This window comes from Aplidium turbinatum, chromosome 4 (genome assembly GCF_918807975.1).
Source record: "Aplidium turbinatum chromosome 4, kaAplTurb1.1, whole genome shotgun sequence".
Lineage (NCBI taxonomy): Eukaryota > Metazoa > Chordata > Ascidiacea > Aplousobranchia > Polyclinidae > Aplidium > Aplidium turbinatum.
The window spans coordinates 3,928,223-3,942,647 of NC_137475.1; the positions used below are offsets into that span (position 1 = coordinate 3,928,223).

The 14,425-nt window shown below is 36.5% G+C and overlaps 1 protein-coding gene across 1 annotated transcript in view; it reads left to right on the plus strand.

The window, feature by feature from the left end:
- LOC145768393 (uncharacterized) overlaps positions 1–14,425 on the plus strand; it is a 44,646-nt gene that overhangs the window by 657 nt on the left and 29,564 nt on the right. Inside the window, exons 3-16 of the mRNA XM_082579875.1 lie at positions 472–600; positions 1,759–1,841; positions 3,135–3,241; positions 4,946–5,081; positions 6,099–6,181; positions 6,612–6,740; positions 7,534–7,632; positions 8,437–8,604; positions 9,578–9,660; positions 9,794–9,938; positions 10,239–10,271; positions 10,948–11,035; positions 11,291–11,379; positions 13,189–13,344. Of these exons, the coding sequence (XP_082436001.1) occupies positions 472–600; positions 1,759–1,841; positions 3,135–3,241; positions 4,946–5,081; positions 6,099–6,181; positions 6,612–6,740; positions 7,534–7,632; positions 8,437–8,604; positions 9,578–9,660; positions 9,794–9,938; positions 10,239–10,271; positions 10,948–11,035; positions 11,291–11,379; positions 13,189–13,344 (1,528 nt within the window). The remainder of the gene's footprint in view (positions 1–471; positions 601–1,758; positions 1,842–3,134; positions 3,242–4,945; positions 5,082–6,098; positions 6,182–6,611; positions 6,741–7,533; positions 7,633–8,436; positions 8,605–9,577; positions 9,661–9,793; positions 9,939–10,238; positions 10,272–10,947; positions 11,036–11,290; positions 11,380–13,188; positions 13,345–14,425) is intronic.

Here is a 14,425-nt window from a genome sequence, read left to right on the forward strand (position 1 = left end):
TGGGTTTTTTCTACTGTGTATACTTTGGTAAAGTCGTTTCCTGATTTCTTTTTTAATAACACAACATAGTCATTTAACTTGTAGAACTACGATGATATCAATTCCATAAGTAACTTATCATAGTCATGGTTGCTATCAAACAGCGTTGCTGTAAATGACTAAGTCACATATTAACAATGCAGTCGAGGAAAACTAAACGTCACAGTAGATAGCACTGTGAAGTCACACTAAGAAAGTCATAAGGAGGAAGATCAAAGTCAAGTTATCAAGAAGTTGTAGACTTAGAAATTGGCCAATTTTAACATTTTTGCAATTCATTTAACGTATTTGAAACGTATTTCTTGTCGCAGTGTTTATTTCTGCTCTTTTTCTAATGCAATCGTTTTCGTTTCGTGTCCCAAAGTTGTGTTAAATTACAGCAACTGCCTACATAAAGCAACTGACACATAAATACATTGTATTTTCATTCAGGCAAACGATTACTGCTTGAAGAATTATAATTCCTACTTGGCCTCGGTCGTAGACGTGAATGAGCAAAACTACATCGCGACGACTGCAGCACAGAATTCGTATTCTGTATGGATTGGCTTGTCAGATACAGTAAGCTGAAATCAGAACATTATTTTAAATGTTTTCGAATAGAAGATTTTCTCTTCAAGCTGTTATCTATTACAAAAACCAATAACAATACGTCCGCTGGTTAGCTCAGTGGTGAAGCGGCGCTACTTCGGCTCTCGGGGTGTGCGCGTAAGCAACATATTTCAAAACTGCTCTGCATTCAGCGGCACTTAGTGGATGGGATATTTCATGGACAACTTCAACTTCAAACCTACTCTCGTTGACATAATCATCATCACTTGCATCAGTGTGAGCTATCTTGTGTTTTTCTGTTACTGCCTCAAGAATGTCAACAGCTGTTAGTGTTGCATAGTCATCGTACGACCCGTCAAAACTCACACCGACATTTTCAGCACATTTCGTGAGCTCACCAATAGGAATGCATCTTTGTCATCAGATGTGTGCATTGTGACTTTAGTGCCAGGCGTCATATCAAATTGGCATGTCTGAAGCAATTGCTTGTCGTTTTTACCTCTACTTATATCCAAGCTCTATCAAGCATGTACAACGCTTTCAAAACATTCACGTCATCAGTAATTTTGAAATAAAGAGCGCTGCATACGCTCTGGAGGCACAAAAACGCTTCGAGTTAAACAAAGTTTAGGATTATAGAGCTTCGAGTTAGGGGTGGTTTTTGTATGCATTTGAAAGGCGCTTGGCAGTGACCGGTCAACCTCCTTCAAGTTTTGAGTTAAAGAGCTTCGAGTTATCGAGCTTTGACTGTATTGTACTTTTTTCAGGCTATGCAAGAGCAGTGACATTTTTCGGAAAACGATGTGAAATTTCTTGTTGAACGAAAATTTGCAGTAAAGTGTCTAAAATATTGTGGAATTGATACTTCATCTTTTTAAAATGTACACGGAATAGCAGATTTCACATTCTACCGTGTTACTGTCTCTAGTTTCAGCTTGACACTACTATTTATTTTTTGTTTCTTTTGTATTTGTTTTTTTTGCTATATCATCTTATACTCACAAATGAGGTAGCCCTATGTGATATTTGTAGGCTAACAGGAATCACGTTTTAAATTCAAACCACTTTTGCATGGTTGGAGTCCAAGGCTTCATAAGCTTCACCTTATTGAGAACTTTATTGTTACCAATTTGTATTTATATTGTTAATTGCTTTTTCTTCTTGTAGATCAGCCCAGGTACATTTGAATGGAGCAACGGGTATGACCAGCTAGGTTACAATAAGTGGGCGAGTGGCCAACCTAATATTACGTGAGTAAAGGGTTTAGAAGTTATTTTTTGAATAATCAGAAAGAATCCAGATTCCCAGAGTCAAGCAGTCTGTTGTCTTTCAGTTGTGCTTGTATAAAATAGTCTTGGTTACGATTTTGTGAGATTTGTTGCAATATTGACTGTTCTTTTATTGAAGACACTACCAATGGGCCACAACGATAAAAGCTGGGGCGCTGCAGGGTGTAGAAGTAGCTTTGATTTTTCGTTTCTATCAATGCTAGCAACAGAATAGCACTTTTTGCCGTCTCCTGGCACTTGCTTTTGATACTTTTTTGCAACAACGCGTGATAAAGACAGAGACAAATTGACAAAGGATATCTGTTTCATGAACATAATTAACATAAAAGTTAAAGTATTCTTCTTGCAAATGATTAATTAATATTCATCACTCATCAGCATACGCTGGTAAAAATCTGGTTTTGAAAATCAACCTGGTGAATAATTGGCAAAGCACTTTATGAAACATTTCGCTTTGCCACATGATTTGGAACCATCCTTATATATTTACATCCCAGGTTTTTTAATTTTGTGTCCGGTTCATCTCGTAATTTCTGACAATGCTTCTGTAGATCTGACAAGATCTTGACTAGATTTCATGCAAGAACAAAAAACATTCATACGACTGTGATCGTGCTCACAAAGATAACAATGCATCAAAAATACCTATTTTAGTGATAAAATCAAATATAGTTATTTCTACCTAAACCCTTGACAGCCTGTTTCACTTAAAGGAGGATCATCAGAAGGTCATTACTGTGTTTTTGAAGAATCTTTTCAACTTATTTTTCTGATAAGCTTGAAAAGGGCTGTATGACTAGCCGAAAACGTTCGCTTATTGTTTTTTTGTTTTTATAATGTTAAATGTAGTGTTGTTGCTGAATTGTGTCTGTTTATCGTCTTTCAACATAGATCTGTAAATAGATCTGAATTAGACGAAGCTTATAAAGCAAAATAAATGTTTTTTTAAAAACATGTGCCTGAAACAAGTAGTTAGGGCGCCAAATCCCAATGATGGCTTTTGTGCGAAAGGGTTAGTTTCTACGGAGGTGTTCAAAATAATATTATCTTTGGTCAAAAGCAAAACTTTATTTCACGAAAATAAGTTCAATTATAATAATTTAAATATATTAGTTCAAATAATAATTACATTAATTACAAAGTATCAATAACGTTTTTTTACTTGTTACATTCTTGAAATCGTGCGTTTTGTAATCGCAGATTTTTCACAGTTCCTCTAAGAGTTTATTATCTAAACTAAAACCTTATGTACAGGACCCTCGGAAGCATGTGTGTTGTGTCTAAGGTTGATTTTAATGGTGATTGGGTTACCAAAAGATGCGGTGAAGAAAAGAGATTTATATGCAAGAAAGGACAATCAAGTATGTGTTTGAGCTGATAAAACGTGAAGTTAAAATTAGTAGCAGTTGATTCCAGCTGCAACCAGATTTTCATGTAGCAGTCTCATTCATCAATCCCATATTTCTCTTCGGTTATGTAACCTTCTCTAGAAATCTGCTACCTTTAACCCTACTTAATACGAGCTGTTTTCGTACTCGGAAAGCACGTCAAGGCTATCTTAGCCCCGTGCTAATTAATCGCTAATAACGGGAGCTATGAAAATCACAGAGCCAAAATAATTTACAAGGTAATAGCCATGTATATTGTGCGTATAGAGATTAAATTTTTTCCCAACAAATTTATTGAAATAAAGTGTTTGAGATGAAACAACGTCAGAAGGGCGGCTTTTATTTTAATTTCCCGAAAATGGGTTTAAAATTGAAATTTTTGAATTATAACATAACATAATGTTAAACTAAACAAAAAATTACTTTTGCTCATAAATGTAAGACATTTTTACATTTCAAAGTAATTGCACTAACATTTATATTGCACTAGCATTAATATATATATAACTAGCATTGCACAAAAATGTCTAGCCACCTGAGGCGAAATGCTTATTGTGAAGGGCAGGAAGGTAGAAAAATGACCAGCTAAGGTTTAGAAAATTCGCAAAGAATAAAAACTAAAAGTCAAGTAATTTCACATTTCTAGCATATTTCCTTCTGTGAAATATTTCACTACTAGAGTGGGGCGTTTTCATAAAGCCCCGTGTCGCTAAAGATAGGGTTAAACAATGTGAAGAAAGGAGCGTTCTTCCTGGCTATCAGCACAAGGCTGAGCACTCACTAGCACAGCGAGCAGTTGCGATTCGCTAACCATAACGGTGTAGCTTCCACGCTAGCCATTTAGACCATCCAATCAACTATGTTTCTCGACAGCCGATTGTAGCAAGAATTGACAGCGATAGGCGAAACGCAGTATCTATCGCTGTCAATTCTTGTTGCAATCAGCTGCCGAGAATCACGTTTAAACGATGTTGGTGAACGTTTAAACGATGTTGGTGAACGTTTAAACGATGTTGGTGAACGTTTAAACGATGTTGGTGAACGTTTAAACGATGTTGGTGAACGTTTAAACGATGTTGGTGAACGTTTAAACGATGTTGGTGAACGTTTAAACGATGTTGGTGAACGTTTAAACGATGTTGGTGAACGTTTAAACGATGTTGGTGAACGTTTAAACGATGTTGGTGAACGTTTAAACGATGTTGGTGAACGTTTAAACGATGTTGGTGAACGTTTAAACGATGTTGGTGAACGTTTAAACGACGTTGGTGAACGTAGTATAGTGGTGGTCGTTGTGTGAGCCTATGGGGCCGACGGTCTATCCTGTTACCAGCCCTCACCTCATGTTTACAATGCTCCCGAACTACACTGGAAGGCTACTAGAGAGCAGCCTGTGTTTGATTTCATCATCCATGACGCGCAGATCTTCCACTCCGTAAGGTGGTTTGAAGGTGGTACAACCGTTGATGATGTGATCTAAGAGTGTTCTGACTTGGCAAAACATTAAATTATTGTTCAACTTTGGTAAACGTTATCTACATTTTTCCTGGAAACTTCCGTGATTTAAGTAGGCCTACCTTCAAAACACAGTTCTTTGTTTAAGTTCGAAGTAACTTCAGGAGTACAGTAAGTAATATTTTGAGTTACTTATTTTGTTTTTATTCAATTATTTTTCAGAGACTTGTCCTGAAGGCTGGACTTACGGAAATGGAAAATGTTACCAGTTTTATACCAACTCAAACATTTTTTTAACCTGGACTGAAGCTCGTGATTTTTGTGAAGCACAAAATTCAAAACTTCTTCAAATTGAGACGTAAGATTTTTAATAATGATAATAATAATGTTAGTTTTTATATAGCGCTGTATCCATCGCAGAATGCGTTGCTCCTCAGCGCTTTACAAAGCAGACAGTGTCAATGCAGCCGTATAGAGGTGCAACTGAGTACATTATTACCCGAATCCACTCCTTAGCTCAGTGCCAAGCAGGAATTGGTTTCAGTACCATTTTTAAAAAGTCTTTGGTATGACCCGACAAGGTATCGAACCCATGCCTACCGATTCAGAGGCGGGCGCACTAACCACTAAGCCACCGAGCCGGAGTTTTTTGTCAAAATTTGTTAACATTTTTCGTATTCCTTAAACCACTTCATTGCAATATGAAACTCAGGTTTCGATTTATGATTCCTACGTGGAGGACGTTTCCTGCACTGTGAGCTCAACATCTCCTCCTTCGGTTTATGCGTGATTTATCCCACAGCGTGATTTTATCTATAAGTTATAGTAGAAAAGAAAAATTATAGTTAAGGAAAGTGTCGATGACTAGTGTAACAACTTGTAGCAGACCTACTATATACTTCTGTAATCAAAATCCAAATAGGAAATCTGCCGGTTTCAATGCGGCTCTCATAGGTTATTGATAAATTGCTCCAAAAACACGATGGTAATCTGAGTTCTTGATGTAGCCTATGTCACGTACTGTGACATGTGACACTTTACCTAAAATACTGTATATTATTGTGACAGTTTCATGCACTCATGTATGACGCTATCGATGAAAATAAATTCGTTTGATCTAGAAACCACAATAATATCTTCTTTGTTATCACAACATATTATTTTCTTTGTTTCTTATGAGGCAGCAAGTCAGGCAACATCTCCCAATTGTTGCAACCAGTGCAATGTCTTCATATCAGGGTGTATGAGATCCACATGTTCTGCAGGTCAAAACACTGACAGTGATATCTTCTTTGTTATCACGACACCATGTGTTTGTCTGCTGTGATTTGAAACCATGTTGTGGTTTGAACTAAATATGTGTATAACGTCATAGACCTGAAGAAAGTACATTCATTGAAGCATATTATTCACAATGGAAAGACCTTGGAGTGCTACAAGTGTGGCTTGGGATATCAGGTGCATTACCTACCTGAAATTTGGATAGGAGTTCAGTTCGAATTTGTTTCAGAGACCAGTTTTACGTAACAAAAAGTTGTTGACAATAATGTGCGTTACAGTTATTTGAAATACTTTTATTAAAAATAATTTCCGTTTGGTTCTTGCTTTTAAATTAGGAATAATTAATCAAGATTGTGCTGATTCTTGCCACATCTACTGTTTTGATTATTTCCATAATTGAAGTCACTTTGAACTGCGATTGCATTTGGAATAGAATTTTTCGAAAGCTCAAAAAACATGTTCATGTTCTTATACCTTATCAAGACACAATCACATAACTTCAGCAATTGCCAAATCGACTGTGCCTCCTCTGCGGCATCAGAAAATGCTGTTTTAGACCTTACACAAAAAGCATTGCAGAACGCCATGCATCGATAACTTTTTTCAGATGTATTGGAAGATGGTATATTCAAGTGGTCAGACGGTACTGCTGTGGGTTATGCTGAGTGGGACAAATTCCCTTCAGATTCGAACAACCTCGGAGTCGATGACTGCACGTGGCTTTATACTGGGAAAAGTAAGTGTTGGAGAGCACACAGTGATTGATTAGTTGTGGGCTACTTGCTACGTTTTAATGGGTTTCATAATATTTCCAGGTGTGGATAGAATGGTCTGTGCAAGGCTGCCACAATTTTTAACCTTAGCCTACTGATCGTGATTGTCTATTACATTGCGTATTTCGTTTCATGATGGCGTGGCACCTATCTTTAGCTTAACCATAGCCACTTGGAGATGCGGCCTGATTTGTCACATTTTGCAGATTTTGATTACAGCTACTGCTAGTGTTTGACTGATATTTTCTGAGATTTTTTTACTTTTTGCTGTCTCTAAATGATATATAAGCTTTTTGTTGTCTTGAGCAAGCAGTAGAAAATGAAAAAAAGTAAGTTGAAAAACGCTGAATCAGACTGTTATTGAAAAATTAACAGTCTGACTAAAATCTTCGAAAGCAAATTTTATTTTTCAACGTCTGAGGATGTTAAAACCTATTGTGTCATCTGGGGAAAACAGTACAGAAAGCGTAAAAATATAACGTTTAGAAAAAATTATTTAAACATTTGCAAAAAGCTAGCAAAATCTGGAAATTTCTGCAAAATGTGACAATTCAGGCCGTATCTTTAGGTAGCCATGGCTTAACATATTCTATGCTACAGCTTCTTTGAGAACATTATTCAAAATCATGTTAGCTTGTATCCTTTAAACATTAAATAAATATTGTCGGTATGGAAATGTTGATAATTATTTGCTATTATGTGTGTATGGTGTGCTAATTTTTTCTACACTAGTCTAAGCAACTTGTTTATTTGTAGCCTACAGCAATTGGGAGATTGGCGACTGTTTCATGTTACAAGCCTATGTTTGTGAGATCCGAGAAGGATTGGACTTGTCACCGTTTCCAAAGCCAACCGGTGAGTGAAGAAAGTCTTTTTATGAAATCTAAACTTGCAAGGAACCTCATTATAAAGGGAGTCGTAATAGTATCGTCGACTTGTAGATGGAGTAGCACAGCTTACTGTTAAATAAACATTACAAAGAAAGGCAAAGAAGGTAAAGAGGCACCTAGCCAACGCCAAGGTTAGCTTGGAAGGTTTGGAAACACGCCTTTGACCAAGTGTCTCTTTTCATGACCAAGTGTTGTCTGTATAATATTACCTCTCACCGCTGTTGTCTGTATAATATTATGTCAAGGATTTTTATGAAGAGCATTTATTAATCATAATTCATATTGCATACTTGTGATGCAACACTCCATGACTAAGGTTTTTCTGTGACTTCAATTTTCATACCTTTCTATCATGTTTTGTTTTGAATAGAACTATTTTTTACCTCGTATCATCAAATGCTTCTCCAAAAGAGAATAAAACGTTTAGGCTACGTGCTGTGAAGCAGTCTGTTGTACCAGTCATAACTGATAAAATGCATCTGGTCCAATATCAATTTATTCCAAACGAGGAAATAAGGTTGTATCAAATCTATGCTATGTTAACAGTTTTATATAATATTTTATTTGAATAAAGGGCTTGCATAAGAATGAGCTCCAACGCAGTAGGCTACTTGTTATCAGATAACTATAAAATCAGATTATACTCTTCCTACTTTTTTAAGTTGAGTCGAACCGTAAAAGATTCAAAACAATGAGTTGAACTTAAACCAGCTTTGATCCGCTGCCTTTTTTTACTAAAAGTAACTTCATTCTCATTTCGTTCTTGCAGTCAGCCACAAATGCTACGATGGGTGGAGACTGCACGGCGACCATTGTTACTTCTTCGACACAACGCAGCGTAACTGGCAAGCCGGGGAAAGTTTTTGCGGTGCGCCAGAACAGTACAATGGGCATCTCGCCAGCATACACGATGAAGACGAACAATCCTTCATGTCAGGTGTGAAGTTATTTTAGCACATTGCCAGTTACTTTTAACTTAACTAATTGGCTGTAAGAATGTTGTATTCGTTTGGATGAACTCTCACTGGCATTGTACATACTTGTGGAGGCTTTGAACTAATGATAAAATCTTAGTAATTGATTGATTTTTTAAGTCGTGTTGATGTTATTTTTTACTAGTAAAACAATTTCAGCAACATAACTATTGGGCCTAGCACTCAGGTACTTAAACGCAAAAGTTCTGCATTCGATAAGTAGAAAAACCGTTGCACAGGAGAAGTACCGTATTGCAGAGCCCTTGCAATTTTGGATTGGTTTCCGTTCATCTGATTGAATCTTTATCCTCGGACTGGAAAAGCTTCTTGCATAGCTTAATCCTGGCAGTTTCGCATCCTTGTAGAGGCTTTGAATCACTGACGCAGGCCCAGTCACCGAGATTGACAGAATGAAGTTTCCGATTGTTGAAGTCTTCTGTTGCCGGGGAATTATTCAATCCATTAGATTTCTTCCAACGTGCGTTGCTCAAGCGCACACCCCGAGAGTCGAACCAGCGCCGCTTGATCTTGAAGCTTTTTCGTTCCAAAACTCACGCGCTAACCAATTGAGCTATCGGGGGGGGGACGATTGGAAGATTGATACAGTGAATCTTATGTGATTGTGAAGGATTGTCAATCATCATCAATCAATCATTTTATTTTTCGTCATTAACGCGTCCAGGACGAAAATAATACCAACTACAAAAATCGATATAAACCTACCAGCACGTTAACGAACGGGAAAAGATGGAAAAACCTTAAAAGGTTTAAAACGTGCCTGAATGAAAAATTATGTAGTAGGCTATATATCAGTAGTTAGCACGGCCACAAAACCTTAAAAACAAATAGCAAAAAATAAAACAAAAACACATTCGTTGTTTCGGTCTCAATTAAATAATTAGAGAAAACTTCCGAATAAAATACATGTCTACATAGGTCACCTGAGAGGCCAGTCCTGGATAGGCATGACTGATTCCGTAGTGGAAGGAGAATGGGTGTGGTCGGATGGAACTCCAAGTGTAAGTTGTGAATTGTTTTCCGCTATTTCTGCGCACAAGCTAATTAGGTTACATTGTAAACACTTCTAAGCAAAACGCTAAGAACAAAATGCCTGGAAAGCTTTGTTTTTATAAGAATAACTTTTTTCTGCAGGACTTTTTCAACTGGAAAATAAACCAACCCTCGTTTGACGGCGATTGCATGCGGATTATCGGCACTGATGACGAAAACCAATGGGGAACATGGAATGATCGTGCATGCTCAGAACTTGTGTACCCGATATGCAAATCATTCGCTTGTATGTATATCAACATGCATGCTTTTTTAACTATTTAGCTTTTGTCTTTTTACAGTGAATTTGTTTAAGGCAATAAGTTTTACAGGTATCTTGCTTCAAAGGTTGGGTCCTTTGGCTTTGCTTAAGACCCAATTCATACTTTGTAGCGTGTTTCTTTCTGATGTTTGATGCCATAGTACGGTAACCAATCATAGGCAAGAAAATAGATTTGGAGTAGTTTCAAACATATTCCTTTATTTTTGTAAGATAACAATATTTTGTTGTTGGAAATCAAACGCTATTTGTCTTATTCATTTGCAGTGCCTACAGCTCCTACTGTTCCAACCTTTCCACGTAAGTAAGCTGCATTTATATCACATAGTAGCTACCAAGGTCGCACTAAATGATGCGTATGCGTAAATTTTAACACTCTGCATTTTATTCAAATAAACTGTTGGTAAAACGCCAAATTTTGTGCCCAAAAATACTGCAAGATTAACAGCAGCCATGGTTTTAAAGTGTTGTTGTTTGTAAATTATTCCATCCTTTAGGCGCCGCTAAATGCTCTGCTCTTGAAGTGCGTTGCAGCGCACATCACGAAAGAGATTCTGGCAGTCAAATCAAACTGCACATTATCCAAAAATTGTCAATAAATGTGTCAATAGGTTGAGTATAAGGCATTATGAAGCACCAAAGACACTTTGTGAAGAGCAATAACTTTTGAGTGACAATTGAAAAGTTATATATGATCATCAATGATGGATTTAGACATTTAAAATGATTTTACATCATAAAAATGATTTTTTTGTAAAGGTAGAAGTACAGTTAAAATTGTTGTTTTTTTTTACCTAGAATTACATAATGTTTTCTATTTACTTCTTCAATTGGTCATGATAACTTCTTACTTTATACTTTTAATTGAAATGATATTATCTTTGAAGTTATACCATCCAACAACCTATAACACATACCTACTTTATTTAACCGCAACTTTGACGTTATATCACGTTGTAATGTTGTTCAATTTCAGCTACATCTGAGAACAATCCATGCGAGCCTGGATACATTCACTATTCAGGAACCCACAAATGCTACAAGATAGTTTCCAATTACAGACGGTAAACCGAATTTAGACTTTTTGTTCAACTGCTGCGCAATAACTATCTGTCGGCCTTATATCTTTTGTGTAGACCCTAATCATCAAAACTATACCAAAATAAACAGGGTAGCGGAATCCGATTTTGAAAGAAAGTGGTATTCAGCTGTTACTCACATGTTTGCTAATAGCTTGGTTGTTACTGCAATAATATATACAGTACTTGCCTTGATGTTTCAAGTTACGTTAAATAAAATGTATCCACTTGTATTCTCAGACCCTGGGCTGACGCAAGGCTGCATTGCCAGCAGGAAGGCGGAGACTTTGTTGGCATTAACTCACCAGAGGAGCAGTCGTTTTTGGAATGTAAGTGTACTGTGGTATAAGAAGTGTTTTTTGTAATGTATTTATTCTAAACAAGAAAAGAAGTTACGCTTAAACACATACAACGTTCGGTTATTGCTATTATATTTATGTAGGGACAGTGGGGTTAGTTAGGATTTTTTTGTTCAAAGTGAAATTTAGAACAATTGATGCATAACCTGACAACTTGAGGCGGCTTAAATTATAACTTATGGTGTCCTCTATCATACAACCAAAACAAGTATTCTGTCAATTCAACATTTAATACAAATTTAAAGTAAACAAACATGTAATTGTTTTTCCAATTAATCCCATACCGGGGTTAGTTGAAAAACGTCAGTTAACTGCTAGTTAACATTTTACTCTTTTTTGAACCACCAAACATTAACATATGGTTGGAAGCAAATATGTTTAATTGCTTTGAGATCAAAGTACAATAAATTCGTCACCCAATGATCTTAGAAGCTTTTTTAAATAAGCACATTGTTAAAACTTGTGATACCATGTATATAGCATTTTCCAAGTTCTTTAAACTAAAATCTTACAAATACAGTGTGTCTATTAAAAAACCAAGTAGCTTAATTAGAACATATACTACTTTACTATCATACCACGACGACATACTCATATATAACTACAAAGTAATACTACGATTAAAACATTTTCCAACTTACCCTATCAACAGTTTTCCTACTAGCCTCATTAGCACATGACAAACAATTTTCCTAAAATATTCAACCTTGGTTCATTTGACTGAATTTTGTTTATTTCTTAGTGTTGTAGAACACCTACAGCTGACAGACATAAAAAACCCTCTGCCTATCTTTAACGTCATCGACTCATAAGATGTTTCCCTAAACGCTAAAAATTTTAGTTGGAATGCAAAGAAATTCAAAATTTAATTTGGATTATGTGCTTTTGTAGCTACATCATATGGTGGTAGTGAATATTTAAAAATATTATTGAGAGTTGCAAAAATAATGAATTTTCAACTAACCCCGCTATCCAACTATCCCTACTCTCCTTCTCTAATTTAACGGAATGTTGAAGTGAACTGATACCTACAGTAGACATGAACAAAAGTAGCACCATGACATTGCAGGAAAAATCTTCTTTAGCAAATATTGGGTAACAGCATTTCGCCGCTGGTAACCTTCTTTCCAACTGGCAGTATTTTTGAAAGACTGTCTACAGTGGCATATATTGTTTTGCGTTGTGATGGTCAGAAATAAAAACAAACTAAACTGGACTGATGTGCATAATGTACAGTATATGTTCACTGTTGCATTGACTCAAGTAGCGCAGTTACATAAGCGCCGACGTAACCTACGAAGAAACAGAAAGAACAAGCAAAGCTATCCTCGCATGCACACGTGTGGAAGGACATAGTAAATTTTCAAGTGGCTGGTGGCAGATCAAAAATTTGTTCGATCGAAATAAACTTTTTACACAGTGTTCTATATAGCCATTGGCAAGTTTTCCAACCCCAAGCTAAGCAAAATGAGGAAAAAAGTTTTTACCCACCTAAATCGGTCCACCCTAATGCACAGTCCATTCAAGGACAACTATCCATTCAACGGCACTTAACGATTGGAATCTTTAACAAACAACAAACATTTATTTTTTTGAAACTAAACTCTGTCACTTCCGTTGAGTAGGCTACGCCAGCGTCAGTGGTTCCAAGCCTCTACAAGTATGCGAAACTGCCTGGAATAACCTATCAGAGGATTTGTCAGTCCGAGGATAAAAAGTCAATGTGCCAATTTTGTTTCCGTACTAACAAATCTGAAATTAAACTATCAACACTTCCAGATCATCTTGATTTGTTGAACGTTGGATCGCTATGGATTGGAGCGGAGGATTCCTACAACGGTCCTGATGGTCTTCCGGATGTTCTTGTAGGAACATTCGATGGAGGATGGAGGTGGATAGATGGGACCCCGTTTAACTACGTCAATTGGTCACCAGGTGTGGTTGTCTATTTTTATTTTATACATTTGTTCACACATCACTCAATTGGCAGAATAGCGAACGGAATTTTTTTAGATCAATTTATCCTGACTGACGATGACCACATTCAATTGCATGATCTTGTTAACTGTGCCCTGGTTTGCTTAACATGAAGACAAACAAAAACAAAGTTCTTTTATTGAAATAAGAAGTCACAATTAGATTTTTGTCGTTATTATTATTGAACAAAGTAGGGGAGAGTGTCCAACAGTGCCCCGCTTTTTGGAAAAATGAGGTTTAGACATAAAAATTCCTCCTTTTCTTTAGTATTTCCACATAAAAAAAAAACTTCAAAAGTTTTACACAAACTTCATAATCAGGCGTTAAAAATCACCTGTCGGATATGACATTCAACAGTGCCCCAGGTAGGATCCAACAGTGCCCCTATCAAAGTAATTGATGTCTTTAGTTGCAATGTTAAGCCACTCTTTTTGCAATGATTACCCTAGCTGGTCAGGTCAAGACAAAACCTTTAAAAAGTGGTACATAGGCTACACAATTATCACAAACACAAAATATAACAGCAACAATTATCATAACATGTGGGACACGCTATCTACCCGTCGTGGTGACTGTGCTTAGACGAAAGATAGCGAATAGGTTCCAAGAAACCACACGAACACACTGAGCTGTAGTTTATAGAACAGCCGAAGTTGATTTACTTAGAGCTGTAATTACCTTTTTAAAAGCTTTGATGTTATGACCTAACTACCAATTGCAATGACAAGGAAGGTACATGTAAAAGAACAGTAAAAGAACATGCAATGCAGGAGATTAAAGACATCATTGATTTGGCCTAGCCTACATGGAAGGAATGACTAACACTGTTAACACAAGATACAGACAACACACTTTGGTAGGCCAATATTGGCATGTGGTTCACAAGAAATTGCTTGGTTTATGGAGAAAAATAACCAAATTTGACAGACAAAATTACTAAACAATAGGCCTACATATAGTTCTATAGCGAGTACGTCTTGCCATTTCATGAGGACACAAATAGCTTTTTAATTAAAAAAATATCTAACAATCCGCCATT